Source organism: Pelophylax lessonae (genome assembly GCF_965119305.1).
Source record: "Pelophylax lessonae genome assembly, chromosome: 2".
In the NCBI taxonomy this organism is placed as follows: domain Eukaryota; kingdom Metazoa; phylum Chordata; class Amphibia; order Anura; family Ranidae; genus Pelophylax; species Pelophylax lessonae.
In genome coordinates, this window is record NC_138769.1 from 127,106,466 (window position 1) to 127,128,294 (window position 21,829).

Consider the following 21,829-nt stretch of genomic DNA (forward strand, 5'->3'; position numbering starts at 1 on the left):
ATGTAGTGCAAGGGCCTGCCGGATTGCATACAAATTGAAAGTGTTTAGGTTTGACCTCATATTATATGGTTTTGGTAAGTCTGCAGACAAAAGTCTTCAGATAATCTGCACGTGTGTATGGGGCATTACTGTAACAATGACACTGGCAGGGAAGGGGTTAACCTAGGGGTGATCAAAGGGTTAAGTGTGAGCCTAGGGGAGTGTTTTCTAAATGTGGGGGGATGGACTTGTGAAATGATTATAGATATATATAGAAGGATCACAGGCACTCTGTGATCATTTCAGAGAGAACAACGATAAGCTGTGTTTACAACAGCTGACCGGTGTTTTCTCTCAGTGGGGAGCGATCGCGGGTGACCGGCGGCAATTGCGGCCACCGGTCCCGTGGATCGACATCCCCACTGCCTATTGGGGGCAATAGCCCTGCTCTCGCGGATTGCTGTATAGGAACGGCGATTCGCGCAGCCGAGCCAGCCTGGCGCAGTATATAAGCAGCGGGCAGTCGGCAAGTGGTTAATAACAGACCCCTCTCACCAACAAGGAATAGTTTTCCGCATCACATGAATTCTTTACATTAAACTCTTCCCCAGAAATATTTGCTACAACCCTCTGGCTAACTCATAAGGCAATTATTAAGGCCGTCTCATTAAAATAGCTGCAAACAATAAAAAAGAAAGATGGGAAAGAATACTTACCCTCACTAAAGACCTCCAAAAAATGACTTTTCAATTATAGATACAATCTCCCCAAAACTCACAGAACTGGATACATTACTATCACACAAAGCAGAGAAGTCGCTTCGCTGGTCTAAAGCAAAATTTTCCTTATCAAGTAGCTCATACTCTACCATGTTTTTCAGGAAACTTAATTAATCGATTCGCCCCACACATGTTTATAAACTGAAAAATAATTCAAATCAATTCGTATGCGATGCATACTAGCTCATTATGTGTTTCTCTTGCAGGTTACAAAAAGAAAAAAAAAATTTTTGGGGGGTTTACAACCTCTTTAAAGTAGAGCTGAATACAAAATATTAAAAAACTGTGAACAGGATACTCTATATTACAGAAGAGACACGCAGTGTCTCTTCTTCAATAAAACACACTTAGCTGTCTGCTCGCAATCCTCTGAGAAATGTACATGGAACTGTGCATGTGCAGCTCTGTTTATATTGCTGGCACGGTGCCAGTGTACTGGCATGAATGACTCCTTCCAATGTGCAGGAGTGACATCATCCTGTACCAGTCAATCAAGACAGCTGAAGACTGGCACCTAGAAGAGGCCAGGTGGAAATTGCCTGCGCCAGAGAGGGACTTTGTGACCTTTAGTGCCTGTAATCCTATAAAGAAAAAACAGGACTTCAGGTAATGTAATTCAGGTGCCTTGCATACACTCCCCTGCCATCTACTTGATCAAGTGCTCCTCTTGTTCTTGCTTTCTCTTTGTTGAGTCATAAGTACAGCCCTTTCTACAGAGCTGCACCCTTTTAAAAAGGCAGGTGACATTGATGTGCAATCCCATGAGAAACATCTGGCAACCTGACACTGTGCTAGCCTGCAAACGTCCTCTCTTCTCAAAAAACAGCTTTCATATGAACGCTGATATTTGTACAACCCATCTCTATTCATTGCACCTACTGGAAGACCAACAGTAATAGCTTCAGGATGCAAACTTTGTCCAGAATCCTTGTACTTTCCAACAGCAGTTCTGGGTAGCAACTAGGTAAATACTCTTGGAGCATGGACGGGTGTAAAAGCTGATGTCAAATAGGCGATTCTGCCGCTAGAGACAAATCTCAAATGGCAGGATTGCTTAAAGAGGAACTCCGTTCGTTTAAAAAAAAAAAAAAACTAAAAGTCAGCAGCAACAAATACTGTAGATGCCTACTTTTAAGAAACAGACAGTCACCAGCCCAGGAGTCCAATGCTGTTTTCACCAAGGCCAGTTCTATGACTGGCTTCAGATCCCTGGCGCTACCATCTTGGATGTGATGTGTATCACAGCGGGCTCTCCACTGCACATGCAGGAGATTGCGTTCCGCAGTGAGATTGGTCCCACAGTCTCATGGGACCTGTGGCATGTCCCAGGAAGTTGCGGGTGGGCCAAGTTTACATAATTCCCATCTAGGCAAGAACTGAGTAAAAGGGAGCAGGTACCTGTCATAACAAGGTAACCATTCCAGGAAAAAAAAAACTGCCAAATATGTTAATGGTGGGGGGGGGGGTGGGGGTGAGTGATACTTTTAAAGCGTAACTCCACTTTTGTTGAGGAAAAAACATTCCCCTCTGGGTGATCTCTGTACATCATTGTACTGTACAATCACTGTTTGTTCCTCTGTGCTGAGTGGGTCAAATGGGAGTGGTTCAATAATTATCTATCAGCTGTGGCAGCTGCAGGGCTCCAACGAGGGAAGCTGCTGGGCCTGCATCCCTTTAGGCTTGTTCCTATTGGGAGTATCTCACCAAAAATGATATTTTTGTTGCAGGGGATGCCAGAAATCTGAATTGTATCTTAGTACAGACTTCTGGGAAAATTGGTGCGCCAATCACACAAGCAGGAAATGATGTTTCCGGGGTGTGGTCAGTAAACATTCTGTGTACAGAACAGCTCCAGGAAGCCATATTGCATTGCATTTTCAGAGATTTACAACCGCTGTAGTTTGAAAAGGAAAGGTCATTTTTAATAACATTCAAATACAATATGATTTGTGTCGCAATTGTATACGCTATATTGTTTTTTCTTTTTTTTTCCTAATTTTTTATTCCCACGAAAGTGGAGTTACTCTTTAAGTAAAGGTGCTATTTAAAGAGGCTGTCTGTCCCTATGGAGTCGCTCCCTCAGTTGCCAGATGCAGCAAGATGCTGCTCTTGGCCTGAACCCTGTTGAATCTCGATCACTAGTGATCTGAGCAAAATCTCGCTGCCTCAGCTACAATGGGAGTAATTTAAAAGAGTCCGTTTTATAGTGATCCTGCTGCTGCGGATTTTGATGAATCGCCTGCAGCAGGATTGCTAGCGGCAAAGTCACACTTTTAACATCAGCCTACATGGCTTAACATTGTTCCTCTGTTCATCACTGTGGATATATGTAAACAAAATGGGAATTTGCGTCTATAAAATTGCACCTGATTAGCAAAATGCAATCATTTATAGCTACTAATATTTTCACACACTATCATGAAGCAATATAATACTGCAGAAGCATAAAAAAATGAAGCTGTGTGAACTAAAGTCCACTTCATGTATAGAACCTGTGCAGGATTGCTCTTCCCCGTATCATCCAATTTGTATTTACTGCCTAGCATTACACAGTAGGTAATAGCTACTAATTATAACATGTAATACCACTATTAGCCATCGGGTGTCTCTTATTCATAATTCATTCTATATCCTCTGGGCAGCAATCTCAAATAAGAGAGTATTTTATGAATCCCAAAATAACTGAGCATTGAGACCATGCATACTGAATTTTAGAGACAGCTGTAAGGTTTTTTTTTTTTGTTTTAAATAATATGTTGGCGCTAGATACATTCTGTATAATAATAATAATAATAATAATAGTTGCAGTGCATGGTATTGAAACTACTAAAATATTGTGGAATAACGTGATAAAGTGTGTGTGTGTGTGTATATATATATATATGTGTATATATATATATATATATATATATATATATATATACCTAAGTATCAAAAAGGTTTTATTGCTTTATGTTTACCATTAGGGAGATTTGATGTTACTTCCTGTCAAAGTTACAGAAATAGAAAAATCCCAAAATTTGTTGTCCCCAGTACAAGATTTTACAATGGAAGATAGTCCCTCAATTCTTATTCTAGTGAAAATGTAACATTTAGATAACATATAGAGAGTGCAATTCCCCATGTGGGAACACAGACAGCAACAAAAACATAACAGAGGTTCTAATCCCAATGCAAATAGATGAAAGGATTCGGAAACTCGTATATCTGTTTTAAAGTTTTTAATTAGCTACAGAATAGTGACAGTTAAAGACGCTTACGCGTTTTAGGCAAATAGCCTTTATTCATAGCCAAATACAAACTGGACTCTTTTACAAATTTAAACACCCTCCACGCCCATACAAACAGGTGCAGAAAGAAGAAGGAGCATGTGGGTCTATGCAACAGCAGTGAAAATAGTAAGAGTAATACAAGATAAATATACACCACAAAAAATCTGCCTAAAAGATAAATTGTAAGATCCACACAGAGAAGATACATTACATCTCACAAAGCAAAGCATATACTATGTAATGTATATCCAGAAATCTGAATAAAACTACTCTTGTGTGCTTTTCACTGGGATTGGTCTTTCGGCTTTATTACATTATTTATCTTTTTTCTTGTTTTCTGTTCTTTTTTTTCTATTTTAATTCATATACATATTTTTTCACATTCTTTTTTTTTTTTTTTAATTTAGATATGGTTTTGCTGCTCGTTGATGAGGCCCTTGTTCCCATCAACATGGGGACAAGGTGCTTTGGGGGAGGGGGGGGGGTGCATGTTGATGGGGACAAGGGCCTCCTTCATACAACCTTGGGCTGTGGTTGTCTGCGGGCAGGGGGCTTATCGGAATCTGAAAGCCCCATTAACATGGGGGTCCCTAGATCCCACCTCCCATGTGAATGAATATTGGGTGCATACCCCTACCCATTCAGCAAAATGTGTAAAATGTAAATAGACAGAACACGAGTTTTTGACAATTCCTTTATTAAATAATTATAAACAATGTCCCCCGATGTAGATCCATCCTTAATCACGACGCCTCCCGCCATCGCCCTGAACCTGAAAAAAGAAAAACCCACCAGTCTCGTCGAAGACTCCCGCCGCTTGCCTGCTTCTTCAGCTGACAGTTCCTAACCACGTGCCGACCATCTGCCGCCTATATACGGCGGCAGGTTCCTGTGAGTCGCTGTACCTGTACGGCGGTTAAGGGGAACGATCTTGAAGGCGCGCGAGCGAGCCCATTCACCAGCGGGGAGGCTGAGGGACGGGGCCGGTGGCCGTGATTGCCGCCGGGCACCTGCGATCACTCCCCTGGAGAGAGAACAGCAGTCTGCTGTTGTAAACACAGCAGACTGTTGTTCTCTCAGTAATTATTACAGGGCTCCTCTGTGTTCCTCCTATTTAGGATCACAGGTCCCTGTGATGATTCCATAAGCCCATCCCCCCGCAGTTAAGAAACACCCCCTAGGCATATATTTAACCCTTTAAATGCCCCTGGGTTAACCTCTTCCCTGCCAGTGTCATTAGTGCAGTAACAGTGCATATTTTTAGCACTGATTACTGTAGTAATGTCACTGGTCCCCCCAAAAGTGTCAAAAATCTCAGTTAGGTATTCCGATCTGTCCGCCGCAATGTCACAGTCCTGCTAAAAAACGCTGATCGCCACCATTACTGATAAAAAAAAAATGACATAAAAATCTTTCCCCTAGATCAGTGGTCCTCAACTCCGGTCCTCAGGGCCCACGAACAGGCCAGATTTTAAGTATTACCCTTGGGAGATGCAGACTAGAGTACTGCAATCACTGAGCAGCAAATGATATCACCTGGGATGTATTTCAGTTATCTTGCAAATCTGGCCTGGTAGCGAGCCCCGTAGGCCAGGGTTGAGGACCACTGCCCTAGATTGTAGTTTGGCCTAAAAGGATGGAGAAAATGTTTTTTTTTTTTTTTTTGATTGGCAATGTTATATAGCAAGAAGTGAAAAATATTTTTTTTTTTTTTTTTTTAGAATGGTCGCTTTTTTTGTTTATAGCGCAAAAAATAAAAATTGCTTAGGTGATCAAATACCACCAAAAGAAAACTCTATTTTTTGAAAAAAAAGACATCAATTTTATTTGGGTACAGTGTCACACGACGGCGCAATTGTCAGTTAAAATAACGCAGTGCCGAATTGCAAAAAAAGAGCCTGGTCATCAACCACTTAAGAATTTACCCCCATTCCGACCAGAGCCTATTTTGCGATTCGGCACTGCGTGACTTTAACGGACAATTGTGCGGCTGTGCGACGCTGTACCTAAATGAATTTGACGTCCTTTTTTTTCCCCCAAACAGAGCTTTCTTTTGGTGGTATTTGATCACCTGTGCGATTTTTTGATCATGCGCTATAAACAAAAAAAGAGCAACAATTTTGCAAAAATAACAATATTTTTCACATTTTTTTTATATGAAATTCCAGCCCCAAAAAAAATGTAAAAATCAAAAATTTTTAACATTTTCGGCCAATTTGTTTTATGGTACATATGTTTGGTAAAAAAAAAAAAAAAAAAAAAAAAAAAAAAAAATCGCAAAAAGCGTATTTTGATTGGTTTGCGCAAAAGTTATCGCGTTTACTAACAAAGGGAAAGATTTTTGTCATTTTTGTTGTTGTTTTTTTTAACGCGTAATGGCGGCGATCTGCGATTTTTTTTTGCGGTACTGCGACATTGCGGTGGACAGATCGGACCCTTGACTGACATTTTTGGGGTTACCAGTGACATTGCTACAGTAATCAGTGCTATAAATATGCACTGTTACTGTAAAATTACACTGGCAGTGAAGGGGTTAACTTTTTTTGAGAGGGAGGGGTTATGTGTGTCCCTAGGGGCGTGATTCTAACTGTGATTGGCTGTGGCTTGAGGTGTAGGAACAGTGATCAACGGTCCTACATTGTAGAACCGTATAATCACTATTCCTACACCGGGGAGAATGACATGTTTACATCAGCCGCCTGCCTTTCTCCCTCTCCACCGATGATCGCCGAGTCGGTGGAGTCGCCCGCCGGTCACACGTGCCTCCGGCGGCGCACGCTCGCTCCCCAGAGTCCTCACTACGTCGCTCTGCCTGTGAGGGGTTGACTGCCGCAGTAAATATACTGTGAGCAGTCGGCAAGTGGTTAACCACTTGCCGACCGCCGCACGACTATCTACGTGTGCGGTCAGCCCCTCACAGGCAAAGTGACGTAGGTCTACGTCGCTCGCCTGTGAGGGTTTAGGGAGCGAGCGCGCGCCGCCGGAGGCGCGCTCCCGCTCCCGCGTGGTCACGGACCCCCCCGCGCGCGTGACCGGCGGACCCGATCGCCGCCGGCCACTCTGCGATCGGCGGGGGAGAGGGAGATAGTCAGGCAGCTTGTGTAAACAAGCTGCCTGTCACTCTCCTCTCTGTATGAGAGCTGATCACATGGATCTACTATGTAGATCCATTGATCACTCTGCATACAGTTGAAGCCACAGCCAATCACAGTTAGAATCACGCCCCTAGGGACACACACAGCCCCTCCCTCTCAAATAAAGTTAACCCCTTCACTACCAGTGCATTTTTACAGTAACAGTGCATATGTATAGCACTGATTACTGTAGAAATGTCACTGGTAACCCCAAAAGTGTCAAAAATGTCAGTCAAGGGTCCGATCTGTCCGCCGCAATGTCGCAGTACCGCAAAAAAAAATCGCAGATCGCCGCCATTACGCGTTAAAAAAAAAAACAACAAAAATGACAAAAATCTTTCCCTTTGTTAGTAAACGCAATAACTTTTGCGCAAACCAATCAAAATACGCTTTTTGCGATTTTTTTTACCAAACATAGGTAGCATAAAACAAATTGGCCGAAAATATTAAAAAATTTTGATTTTTACATTTTTTTTGGGGGGAATTTCATATAAAAAAAAGGGAAAAATATTGCTATTTTTGCAAAATTTACGCTCTTTTTTTGTTTATAGCGCGTGATCAAAAAATCGCACAGGTGATCAAATACCACCAAAAGAAAGCTCTGTTTGTGGGAAAAAAAGGACGCCAAATTCGTTTCGGTACAGCGTCGCACGACCGCGCAATTGTCCGTTAAAATCACGCAGTGCCGAATCGCAAAATGCCCTCTGGTCGTTTAGCAGCCAAATCCTCCGGGGCTTAAGTGGTTAAGGGAGAAAATCTTCCAGTCCAGAAGTAGTTAAATAGGTAAGTGGGTGGAGTCATCCGATGACATCCGTGGGTGACCCCACCCCCTTGTGGCACCACTGACAGCTGATGAGCCATTGGTTGTTGAGAGCTCCTAACAACAGATTCAAAAACTGACCTTTGACATCTGTTTAGGTCTGATTCTGTTTTTAACAGAAGAAAAATAGGGCTTTCCTCCATTTAAATAACAGATGTTAATGAAGGCTCTCAGCAGATGTCAACGGATGATCATCCGGTCGCCCATATGAATACATGGGTGTCCTTTTTATATCCGTCAACGGATGGATGAAAAACGGAGAGGAGGAATGCCTGTGTGAAAGGGGCCTTATGGGTAATGTTCTATGCTGGTTGCAGTAGTTCCTCTGCTTGATTAGATTACTGGATAAAAGTCTTATCCTCATGGTTATGTGATGATGGATTCTCTCAGTAATATGAATGTGCTCTTTATTAAGTAGTAGAAGTTTCCTCCTGTGAGCAGGGCCTGTCAGGATACAAAGGTGGGCAGACATTCCTCATCACGTGGGCGTGGCCGCAGTAAAGATGGCGAGCAGAGCAGCCGGTAGAAACCTACACAGAGCTCTTTCTTCATCTCATGTCACCGCTTCCCTAAGAGACCGTTACGAACCGAGAAGTCTCTGAGGACACGGCAAATATCTGTGATATGACTCCTGCGGGCAGCCCCGCAGACACACAGACACGGCATGCGTCACCATCGGACTAGCACAGCACAAAAGGAGCAGCCAAAACAAGCTGGTAAATGCCACCTCCAAGATGGTCGCTCATCTCAACCCCACCGAGCATGCGCAAGGTCACAAAAGCCAAACACAAACAAAACATGGCTCCTCCCCGCCAGGCCGGGGAATTGCTGCGCACACACAGTGACGCTGCTCCTCTCTCCACTCCCCCATTGTCTCCACCAGGGCTGCACGCCCCCTCCCTCGCACTGCGCATCCTCTTCATATGTCACGTTCCTCGACCCACCCCCTTTCTGTGTTTAGCGCTCTTAGTCTATTGCGCATGCGTAAACCCTACGTCACGCGGCTACAATGTCTACCCAGGATCCTTTGCGATTGTCCTGTGCGGGTTCACTCTGGAGCCCAGAGCGCGTGCGCACAAAGTTTTACGTCAGCACCTCTGCCTTGTTTCCAGGGTTCTGTCGCGGCTTCAGGAGCAACCGGACCGACTGCGCAGGCTTGAACCCCCGTGACGTCACCCGTCTAGCACTTGTCCCCTCCCCTCCTGTGTAGCGGCTGTGTGCCTTCGCCTGGTCCTCTGAATTACGCATGCGCACAGGGTTGTCTCCCGCGCAGTCACTTTGCGCCAAGTGCGCGGCCGCTGCTGGGGGAGGGGAGACGCACGTAAGCAGCCGCGGAAGGAGTGAAGCCCGGGACGGAACGGTGGCCTGTGACCGCCTCCTGCAGCCCGTGAACCCCCTTTCCTCTGGGATAAGTAGGCCCAACATGGCCGGAGCTCCTGTGTTTCCTGCAGAGCGGAGGAAGAACCGGCGGCTCGTCGGCTAGGCCTTCCCTAGGCCTCGCCACATCCCCGGAGTGGAGAGCCTCTCCCCCCTCACCTCCCTGCACCGCTTCCAGCCGAGGTGTTCCTGTCAGCTGTGGAGAGCCTGAGGCTGCAGGCCTGCCTGTTTACCGTTACTTGTCTGCCTGATATCTGCGGAGAGCTCGCTGTCCTCTCTTCACCATTACCAGGGGCAGCCGGAGATTCCTGTCCTCCCATATACACCCCGCCATGGAGACCAAGACTATCGTCTACGACCTGGACACTTCTGGGGGCCTCATGGAGGTGAGCGGCCGGATCTGTCAGATGTCACTCACCGTGTACGAGCGTCACCACCGGCCCTACGGGGCGAGGGAGGGCCCGATCACTGTGCACAGCCTGACCCTCATCACTGTGCACATTTCCTACATAGCCTGACCCATCCCTCATCACTGTGCACAATACACAGCCTGACCCCCCTCATCACTGTGCACAATACACAGCCTGACCCCCCCTCATCACTGTGCACAATACACAGCCTGACCCCCCCTCATCACTGTGCACAATACACAGCCTGACCCCCCTCATCACTGTGCACAATACACAGCCTGACCCCCCCCCCCCCCCCTCATCACTGTGCACAATACACAGCCTGACCCCCCCCCCCTCATCACTGTGCACTGTACACAGCCTGACCCCCCTCATCACTGTGTACAACACACAGCCTGACCCCCCCTCATCACTGTGCACAATACACAGCCTGACCCCCCTCATCACTGTGCACAATACACAGCCTGACCCCCCTCATCACTGTGCACAATACACAGCCTGACCCCCCCCCCCCTCATCACTGTGCACTGTACACAGCCTGACCCCCCTCATCACTGTGTACAACACACAGCCTGACCCCCCTCATCACTGTGCACTGTACACAGCCTGACCCCCCTCATCACTGTGCACTGTACACAGCCTGACCCCCCCTCATCACTGTGCACAGTACACAGCCTGACCCCCCCCCCCCCAAATCACTGCTCACTCCATACACAGCCTGAACCCCCCCCCCCCCGATCACTGTGCTCACTCCATACACAGCCTGAACCCCCCCTCCCCCTGATCACTGTGCTCACTCCATACACAGCCTGACCCCCCCCATCACTGTGCTCACTCCATACACATCCTGACCCCCCCCCCCCCTATCCCTGATCACTGTGCTCACTCCATACACAGCCTGACCCCCCCCCCCCCCATCACTGTGCTCACTCCATACACAGCCTGACCCCCCTATCCCTGATCACTGTGCTTACTCCATACACATCCTGACCCCCCCCCATATCACTGTGCACAGTACACAGCCTGACCCCCCCCCCTCATCACTGTGCACAGTACACAGCCTGACCCCCCTCATCACTGTGTACAACACACAGCCTGACCCCCCTCATCACTGTGCACATTTCCTACATAGCCTGACCCCCTCATCACTGTGCACAATACACAGCCTGACCCCCCCCCCTCATCACTGTACACAGCCTGACCCCCCCCCCTCATCACTGTACACAGCCTGACCCCCCCTCATCACTGTGCACAGTACACAGCCTGACCCCCCCCCCCCCCAAATCACTGTGCTCACTCCATACACAGCCTGACCCCCCCCCCCAAATCACTGTGCTCACTACTCCATACACAGCCTGACCCCCCCCCCCCAAATCACTGTGATTACTACTCCATGCACAGCCTGACCCCCCCCCAAATCACTGTGCTCACTCCATACACAGCCTGACCCCCCCCCCAATCACTGTGCTCACTCCATACACAGCCTGACCCCCCCCCCCAATCACTGTGCTCACTCCATACACAGCCTGACCCCCCCCCCCCCCAATCACTGTGCTCACTCCATACACAGCCTGACCCCCCCCCCCCCAATCACTGTGCTCACTCCATACACAGCCTGACCCCCCCCCCCCCAATCACTGTGCTCACTCCATACACAGCCTGACCCCCCCCAATCACTGTGCTCACTCCATACACAGCCTGACCCCCCCCCAATCACTGTGCTCACTCCATACACAGCCTGACCCCCCCCCCCCAAATCACTGTGCTCACTACTCCATACACAGCCTGACCCCCCCCCCCCCAAATCACTGTGCTCACTACTCCATACACAGCCTGACCCCCCCCCCGATCACTGTGCTCACTCCATACACAGCCTGACCCCCCCTATCCCTGATCACTGTGCTCACTCCATACATATCCTGACCCCCCTCATCACTGTGCATACTCCATATACACAGCCTGACCCCTCTCATCACTGTGCACAGTACACAGCCTGACCCCCCCCCAAATCACTGTGATTACTACTCCATACACAGCCTGACCCCCCCCCCCCAAATCACTGTGCTCACTCCATACACAGCCTGACCCCCCCCCCAATCACTGTGCTCACTCCATACACAGCCTGACCCCCCCCCAATCAATGTGCTCACTCCATACACAGCCTGACCCCCCCCCCAATCACTGTTCTCACTCCATACACAGCCTGACCCCCCCCCAATCACTGTGCTCACTCCATACACAGCCTGACCCCCCCCCCCCCCATCACTGTGCTCACTCCATACACAGCCTGACCCCCCCCCCCAAATCACTGTGCTCACTCCATACACAGCCTGACCCCCCCCCCCCAAATCACTGTGCTCACTACTCCATACACAGCCTGACCACCCCCCCCAAATCACTGTGATTACTACTCCATACACAGCCTGACCCCCCCCCCCCAATCACTGTGCTCACTCCATACACAGCCTGACCCCCCCCCCCCCCCAATCACTGTGCTCACTCCATACACAGCCTGACCCCCCCCCCCCAATCACTGTGCTCACTCCATACACAGCCTGACCCCCCCCCCCAATCACTGTGCTCACTCCATACACAGCCTGACCCCCCCCCCCCCAATCACTGTGCTCACTCCATACACAGCCTGACCCCCCCCCCCCCCCAATCACTGTGCTCACTCCATACACAGCCTGACCCCCCCCCCCCCCCCCAGTCACTGTGCTCACTCCATACACAGCCTGACCCCCCCCCCCCCCCAAATCACTGTGCTCACTACTCCATACACAGCCTGACCCCCCCCCCCAAATCACTGTGCTCACTACTCCATACACAGCCTGACCCCCCCCCCCCAAATCACTGTGCTCACTACTCCATACACAGCCTGACCCCCCCCCCCCCCCCCAAATCACTGTGCTCACTACTCCATACACAGCCTGACCCCCCCCCCCCCAAATCACTGTGCTCACTACTCCATACACAGCCTGACCCCCCCCCCCCGATCACTGTGCTCACTCCATACATATCCTGACCCCCCTCATCACTGTGCATACTCCATATACACAGCCTGACCCCCCTCATCACTGTGCACAGTACACAGCCCGACCCCCATTACCACCCCTTATGTACGGACCATCTGGAGGGGGGGTTTGTACTGGACTATCTCACCATGTACTGCCTAAAAGAGGGGAGGGGGTGTAGACTAGGGTATTCCACTACTGTCTTCAGAAGGGGGATATGTATCAAACAATCCCTCCCTATACACAGCCTTCGGGAGGGCCACACTGCATCATAACCCCCTTATTTACAGCCTTCAGTAGGAGGGTGTACACTGGACTTTTGCCACATGTACTCCTTTCAGAAGGGGGTGGATACTGAACTATTATAATATGTAAAGCCTTTAGGAGGGGGGTGTATATCAAATAATCCCCCTTTACAAAGCCTTTAGGAAAAGTGGTGTATACCACACCATGACCCAATTTATAGCCTTCAGAAAGAGGGATATGTACAGGACCATCACCCTATAAACAGCTTTCAGGATGGAGGGTATATATACCACACTGTCACCCTATGTACAGCCTTCAGGAGGGGGAGGTATATACCACACCATCATCCCATTTACAGCCTTCAGGAGGGGAATGTATAACCACACCATCACCCTGTACAGTCTTTAGGAGTGATGTATATACCACACAATCACCTCATTTATAGCCTTCAGAAGAGATGTATATATACCAAACCATCACTCCATGTGCAGCCTTCAGGAGGGTGAGGTATATACCACACCATCACCCAATGTGCAGCCTTCAGGAGTGTGGGGTATATACCACACCATCACCCCATGTGCAGCCTTCAGGAGGGTGAGGTATAAAGCACACCATCACCCCATGTGCAGCCTTCAGGAGGGTGAGGTATATACCACACCATCACCTCATTTACAGCCTTTCGGGAGGGAGGTAGAGCACACAGCATCACCCCACATACAGCCTTCAGGAGGGATGTGTATACACCAAACCATCACTCCATGCGCAGCCTTCAGGAACGGTATATACTGCACTCCACACTGACCAATCATTATCACACGGCGTACAGACACATCTTTACCATCTGCGAGTCTCCGATATGCCTATCCATAATCCCCTGTTTAGGTATAAGGATTAATATTAATTAATATATATATATAAATTTTTTTTTTTTTTTTTTTACACACCCCTTGCTCTGCACAACAATGTTTGTAGTAGTAATCATGTAAAATCAATATTGGAAAAGAAATGCAGTGTAAAAGGCTCCCTTGAATTGGTGGTCAGTGTAGGTGGGGAAGGAGATCAATGGCTGCTACTCATTGCACGAGGAACACAGAGCAACCTCAGGAGGAGCCCTGGCCTAGACACAGGAGTTGAGTGTCAGATCTGGCCTATGCAGTTGGAGTAAGCGACGGCCTTCAGATGTGGCACACCGCACACATCCCTGGGAAAACATTCAAAAGGAAATTCGTTTTTTGGATTTTAATTTTTTTTGTGTCCAGTGCCGTTTTTTCAAAGGCGTGTTTGCATTTGTTTTTCTTTTTGCTCTTCCAACTAGTTCATAGTTGTGAACTCCCATAAACCACACTTGGGGCATGCTCATGGAGAAACCTGTTGGCATTGTGTTTAAGTCCAAATTGCTGTCTGCTTTTTTGTCTATTGCCAGCTGTATTATTATTATACAGAATTCAAGTTCAAATTGATGGCTGACTTTTTATTGCCATCTGTATTATTTTACAGGATTTTGAAAAAAAAATGTATAAAGGGAGACAATTACAGTACTATTCAAGACAGGAGGCTTAGGAGGACACTGCTCTTGAGAGATTACAATCTAAAAGGGAGGGTCGGGTGACACAAACGGTAATAACTGGGATGAGCTGATGGAGAAAGTACAAGTGTAGTTGATTAGGTGGAGGCTGGGATAGGCTTCCTTGAAGATATGAGTTTTCAAGGATCGCCTAGAGGCGGATAAAGTTGAAGACAGCCTGAGAGATTGGAGTAAGAAGTTCCAGAGCATGGCAGGAGGGGGGTGACGAGGAGGCTAGAGAGCAGGAGGTCTTGGAAGGACCATAGCATGATGAGGTAGCTACAACTTGACCTGCCTTCCTGTTAAAGTACATGTAAACCCTAGTTTTCGAAAGCATTGTGCATATTAAACTTTTTTTTTTTTTTTTTAATAATTTTCATTTTATTGTCTTTTGTTGCATATTAACATTGCTGATCTCCTGCGACCACTTCCTGTATACATGCATGTTCTCCACATCTTTTCTCAGGGCGGTTTTCCCGATTGTGACAACAATAGAACATGCTTGCACAATGAACATTGGCACAGCTGCTTGCAATCTCCATCAGTAGCTTATGTAGCAGGATGACAACAGATTTGAGAGCAGTTGGGAGTCAGGGGCAGAATGTTCACTACATAACGGGAAGTGCTGCATAAAGATCCTTATGACGGGATCACCTTGTATTTTAATGAAAGCTTCAGATTTAATAATCTGGCTGTTGATTTTAACATTGTAAAGCGTCTGAGTTTAGTGGTTGGGTTTATATATACTTTACTCTTAGACCTTACTGTTGCTCTGTGAGCAGAGAGCTAAAGGTTCCTCACAATTTACATTGTAGTGTTTAACCCCTTCTCTCTTGGCTAGGTGAATTGAGGGAGCCATCCTGCTTCGCAGACTCATTTCGTGTATATAGTCCTTGTCTGTCTCCTTTAAGTCTGTTCACTCTACAGAGCTGTAGATGAGAAGTATGTTTGCCTGAGATCTCAAAGAACTGACACAATTGGTGCTTTTGCTTCTATATGTATGCATGTATGTCCACTTTTACTTCATCTCCAGTGCATCAAGAACCAGCTTACATTTGTATGGTTGGTTGCTTTGCATTTCTTGACTCTAAGCCGGCAGCATTGTGTACACTCCTATTTCTGTGTGTACTGATCCAGTAACTACAGGCCCCTCTGCTCAGCCCTGACACATGGTTACACACTGCTACAAATCCTTTACCTGTCAACTGTGTTTACACGGATGCTAGATGGAATTACAATGTTAATACAAATCCTAGTAACTTGTTTGCTAATGCGTACAAAACAATTTTGAGACCTTTTTATTAAGTAATACTTGTTTTCCTGTCTTTTAACAGCACCAAGTGTTGCCAGATTAGACTGGTTCCTGCATTCTGCATACATTTATCTACCTGTTGTAGTGTGGTAGTTATCATTGGTGACTAGGCACATTTTTACTAGTCAGGATTGTAAAAGGATAGTTGCTGGCAATATGCTCCCTGGTTCACGTGTGTTCATATTGTATTTAGTAAAGTTTATTCATTCATTTACCCCTTCCTGTTGTAAGAAAATCACTGATATTCTTGACCTATTTAACATGTTCTCTTTTTTTTTTTTTTTTTTAACTAGCAAATTCAAGCTCTTTTGGCACCCCCAAAAAGTGAAGATGGCGAAAAGAAAAGCAGGAGACCAGAAAAAGAACCCAGGAGAAGTGGAAGGGCCACAAACCACGACAGCTGTGATAGTTGCAAGGAAGGGGGTGACCTCCTTTGCTGTGATCACTGCCCTGCAGCCTTCCACCTCCAGTGCTGGTAAGAATTGGGCATAGGCTGGCTTATTTCCTTTCTGATTGTTTCTTTGTGTTCTTTGTGATGTTTTAGAGTCAGTTCACATTAGTGCGACTTGTCAGCCTGACAAGTCGCACTCCCTCGCGGTCCATTGACCGCTACAGGACCCGTTCTAATAGGAGCGACACAAGTCGCTCCGACTTAGAAAAAGGGTCCTGTACTATTTCGACTTGCATAGACTTCCATTATGTGAAGTTGCTCCGAAGTCGTGGTGCACGGAACTGACAAGTTGCCTCCCAAAGTAGTAAGGAGTCGCGTCAACTTGGAGCCGGTTCACGCTGGGGCGACTCAAAGTGGCCCCGTGCAGCACGACTTCATCGCTGCTTGCAAACAACTTCTCTAATAGAAGTCAATGCAAGCCACTCCGAAGTCGCCCCCAAGTAGTGCAGGAACCTTTTTCTAAGTCGGAGCGACTTAAGTCACTCTGATTAGAACGTTTCCATTGCACAGAATGGAGCGCGACTTGTCAGGCGACTTGTGGCACTGTGAACCAGGTCTTATAACTGTTTCTTTGTGTTCTTTGTCATGTTTTATATCTGTGTTGCAGCGTGGTTGGATTGCTTGCATATTTTTAAATATTGGACTTGGTGGCCATTGATCTTTTTAGTAATTGTACTTTGGAAACATTCTATCAAGTTACTGATTGCTTGAGTGATTGGACATTCCTGTCTCTGATCTGCTGTTGAAAGATGGCCTGGGAATGCAGAGCCATTGTGCCTTTTTAGAAGCAGTTCCCCTTCTGGTATTTTGCAGCTTAGCTTGTTTTTGGGAAATTGGTGGCTTTAGTTTTGTCTGTACAGATTTTGAAAAATATGCATGCTGCTGTAGAAAATAAAGGGTGTAAATCTAATTTCCCCTTCATTTTAACTCAAGCAGCTTGAAGTTCTCATGAGAGAATATTATTCCTCTTTTGTGATGTATTCTTTAGAATATGGCATTTCTTTCGTCTGCTGTCTGAGGGCTTTTCTTCTCCCGTTTTCACTTTCTTTGTTATCTATACCATAATATAATTGTCAGCAGATTTGACATCCACTGCAACTATGTGTCCTCTATGCCTCCATGTTTTGCTCAAAAACACTTTTTTCTCCTATATAAACTTTGAGGTCTGTGCTCGCAGAAATGCAGACTTTTTTTTTTTTTTTTTTGGTTCTTTTAAAGCCAATCACTAGCGTAAAGGAGTATATACCATTTTCAACAGTTTTTTAAAATAATTAGACCTGTGCTATTGTATTTCTTTCAGATTCCTGTGATAGTCCATTATGAATGTGTGCCGATTAGTTAGGTTTAGAGTGGAATTGTAGCATTTCACACATGTGCTGATCGGCAACAACATAACCGACTGCTCATCTGCTCAGAAACTGCTGTACTATTCAGTAGTGAGCAAACTACAGATCTAGTTACCCTGGGAGAAAATATAATTAGACTTGAATAATTCTCATTGTAAAATGAGTTCAGGAGCACTGGGAAGGTTGCCAACTTTGTTATTCAAGGACAACCTATGTGTTTGGATGAATAGTCTTAAATTTAGGAAATCTTCAGGCCCATTCTGTAAAATAAAGAATTGTAAGGGCCCATTGGCAAACTTTTAGTAAAATGTGTAAATGTAAGTATGTGTTTATATGCATGATGCATTTTATATAAGTAAAGATGTAGGGTTTGGTTTGTTCTTTTTGCTCACATTTGTGTAGGCACTTTCCCAAGGACAGAGTAATTCCAGCTTTTTGCGTGCAGTTGTTTGCCATAATATAGTGGGGTTCATTTTCTAAAGGAGACTATTCACTTATTTGAATTTTCACTGAGGTTGGTAAACAAAGCTTTGCTTACTCGCGTTAAACTGGTAGTGATTTTTTTTTTTTTTTACCTATAGGTAAGCCTTTATTAAAGCTTACCTGTGGATGCTGTAAATATTTGCATGTGATGTCACCAGTGGCTACACAAGTAACTCTGAAGGAAGGGCATACCCGTGCCATTCCTTTAGAGCAGGGATCCTCAAACTACGGCCCTCCAGCTGTTACGGAACTACACATCCCATGAGGCATTGCAAAACTCTGACATGCCCAGACATGACTAGGCATTATGGGAATTGTAGTTCCTGAACAACTGGAGGGCCACAGTTTGAAGACCTCTGCTTTAGAGCCCTGTGCCGTAAACAGCGACCCCCCCCCCCCCCCCCGCATGCATGGGGAGTGATATCATTTCGGCTCGGCCATTCAAGCAGCCGCAGCTCATGAAGACTGGGTGGAGATGGAAGCCCTGTCAGCGGTGAGGGCATACCGCTGGAGGGCTTGCTTTTAAGGTAAGTTTCACATAATGTGCTAGTATGCGATGTATACTAGCTGCACGATTCTGGAAAAAATTAGAATCACAATTTTTTTGCTTAGAATAATGATCACGATTCCCTCTCAATTCTCAGCGTAACATCATCTTTTACAATATACATTTATTAAAGTGTATTTTTTCCCCAAAAAACTGCGTTTGAAAGACTTCTGCACAAATACAGTGGGACTTAATCAAGTGCAACGATCGCCATTTTATTCTCTAGGGTCTCTGCAAAAAAACCCTGCGAATCCACTGCGTTCAACTCGCATGCAGTTCACACTGCCATATGAGAATCGCTGGGGGTGTCAATTACAAATTTAACGACACCCCCAGATCATTTTGCGTATCGCAGTACGAACTGTCAGCTCGGACATGAATCGGATCTCATAGGTGTGAACACCCATGCAATCCGATTCTGGTGCGGAGCCAAAAAAGGATACTGTGTGAGTTGTGTCCGAATGCGACACAAATTCAGCCGTACAAATTAGGCTGTACAATCTGTATAGCTGGATTTGCAGAGCAGTGCGCTGCGAATCACATGCAATGTCTGTCACTACATTTATATGAACCGGCTCTTAAGAGGTACTGCCCTCACTTTCAGATGGAAACTCATTCCTTTGATCTAAAAGAACAAAATGTATACATTTTAAAACAAACATTGTGTTTATAGTTATCTAGCAGCCTTAATAATGTTAATAAACATTTGCTTGAGGCTTGAGTGAGCAGAGAACAGCTCTGTAAGAATCGAGGACATGCGGGTTTAGGCCCCATGCACACGGGGCGTTAGAAAAAACGTACGTCAAAGTTAGTTCTGACGCCGGAAAAAGCAGCTGTAAAAACGTGCTTTCAGTAGCTTTTTCCATTGGCGTTATTGCACGTTTTGCCACGTTGCTTTTAGCAGCGTTTTTTTTTCTTCCATTCAAAATCAATGGTTCCCTATGGGAGCCTATTGATTTGAATGGAGGTCGCACCGCAACACCGCAAGTCGGATCCGACTTGCGGGGCGACTTGCGCTGTGAGAATCTTGAGGGGGAACTCCACGCCAAAATGGGAAAAAAACGGCGTGGGGGTCCCCCCCAGGGTTCCAAACCAGGCCCTTCGGGTCTGTTATGGAATTTGAGGGTAGCCCCATGCCGAAAAAACGGCATGGGGTCCCCCCCAAAATCCATACCAAACCCTTATCCGAGCATGCAGCCCGGCAGGCCAGGAAAGGGGAGGGGACGAGCGAGCGGCCCCACCCCCCCTGGACCACACCAGGCCACATGCCCTCAACATGGGGGGGTGTTGGTGCTTTGGGGCAGGGGGAGCTCTGCACCCCCCACCTCAAAGCACCTTGCCCCCATGTTGATGAGGACAAGGGCCTCATCCCCACAACCCTGGCCGGTGGTTGTGGGGGTCTGCGGGCAGGGGGCTCATCGGAATCTGGAAGCCCCCTTTAACAAGGGGGCACACCAGATCCCGGACCCCCTCCCTATGTGAATGGGTATGGGGTACACTGTACCCCTACCCATTCACCCCATAAAAGGCAGTGTATGGAAATAACGACAAGAGACGTTTTGGAAAGTTTATTAAAAATCTTCATCCGACTCTTCTTGTCTTCTCCTCTCCGGGGTCTTCTCCGGGGTCTTCTGCTCTTTTGCTGTCCGCACTTCTTGTCTTCTCCTCTCCGGGGTCTTCTGCTCTTTTGCTGTCCCCCTCTTCTTGTGTTCTTCTCTCCGGGGTCTTCTGCTGTCCCCTCTTCTGCTGTCCTCTCTTCTTTTCTGCTCCTCTCCGGTCTTCTGCTCTTTTGCTGTCGGCTGTCTTCTTCCTCCGGTCCTCCTCCGACGACGTCTCCGCTGATTATGCCTATCTCCGGTCTCTTCAGCTTATTATATAGCCATTAGGGGCGTGGCCCCGATGACGTCATCTGGAGACCCCGCCCCCTCATGTCACAGATGACGTCATCTGTGACATGAGGGGGCGGGGTCTCCAGATGACGTCATCGGGGCCACGCCCCTAATGGCTATATAATAAGCTGAAGAGACCGGAGATAGGCATAATCAGCGGAGACGTCGTCGGAGGAGGACCGGAGGAAGAAGACAGCCGACAGCAAAAGAGCAGAAGACCCCGGAGAGGAGAAGACAAGAAGGGCGGACAGCAAAAGAGCAGAAGACCCCGGAGAAGACCCCGGAGAGGAGAAGACAAGAAGAGTCGGATGAAGATTTTTAATAAACTTTCCAAAACGTCTCTTGTCGTTATTTCCATACACTGCCTTTTATGGGGTGAATGGGTAGGGGTACAGTGTACCCCATACCCATTCACATAGGGAGGGGGTCCGGGATCTGGGGTGCCCCCTTGTTAAAGGGGGCTTCCAGATTCCGATGAGCCCCCTGCCCGCAGACCCCCACAACCACCGGCCAGGGTTGTGGGGATGAGGCCCTTGTCCTCATCAACATGGGGGCAAGGTGCTTTGAGGTGGGGGGTGCAGAGCTCCCCCTGCCCCAAAGCACCAACACCCCCCCATGTTGAGGGCATGTGGCCTGGTGTGGTCCAGGGGGGTGGGGCCGCTCGCTCGTCCCCTCCCCTTTCCTGGCCTGCCGGGCTGCATGCTCGGTTAAGGGTCTGGTATGGATTTTGGGGGGGACCCCATGCTGTTTTTTCGGCATGGGGCTACCCTCAAATTCCATAACAGACCCGAAGGGCCTGGTTTGGAAACCTGGGGGGGACCCCACGCCGTTTTTTTCCCATTTTTGGCGTGGCGTTCCCCCTGCGCAAGATTCCCACAGCGCAAGTCACCCCGCAAGTCGGATCCGACTTGCGGTGTTGCGGTGCGACCTCCATTCAAATCAATAGGATCCCATAGGGAACCATTGATTTTGAATGGAAGAAAAAAAAACTTATAACGTGGCTTAACGCACGTTAAGCAACGTTATAGCAAAGTTATTCAGCTTTTAGCAGCGTCAGGCGTTTTTAACGCTGTAACGCTGGTCCTCAGAACGCGCAGGTGGTGGGTTCTTGTTGCAGCCTAAAAACGTCTAAGCCACTTACAGCTCAAAAACGTCTGAGTGTGCATGAGGCCATAGAATAACATGGAGGGGCGTTTTTAGGCTGCA

The 21,829-nt window shown here is 47.2% G+C and overlaps 1 protein-coding gene across 1 annotated transcript in view; it reads left to right on the forward strand.

Moving 5' to 3' along the window:
* Nucleotides 1–9,159: 9,159 nt before the first annotated feature.
* PHF12 (PHD finger protein 12) overlaps nt 9,160–21,829 on the forward strand; it is a 158,942-nt gene continuing 146,272 nt past the window's right edge. Inside the window, exons 1-2 of the mRNA XM_082246246.1 lie at nt 9,160–9,747; nt 16,201–16,382. Coding sequence (XP_082102372.1) covers nt 9,694–9,747; nt 16,201–16,382 — 236 coding nt within the window. The 5' untranslated portion in view covers nt 9,160–9,693. The remainder of the gene's footprint in view (nt 9,748–16,200; nt 16,383–21,829) is intronic.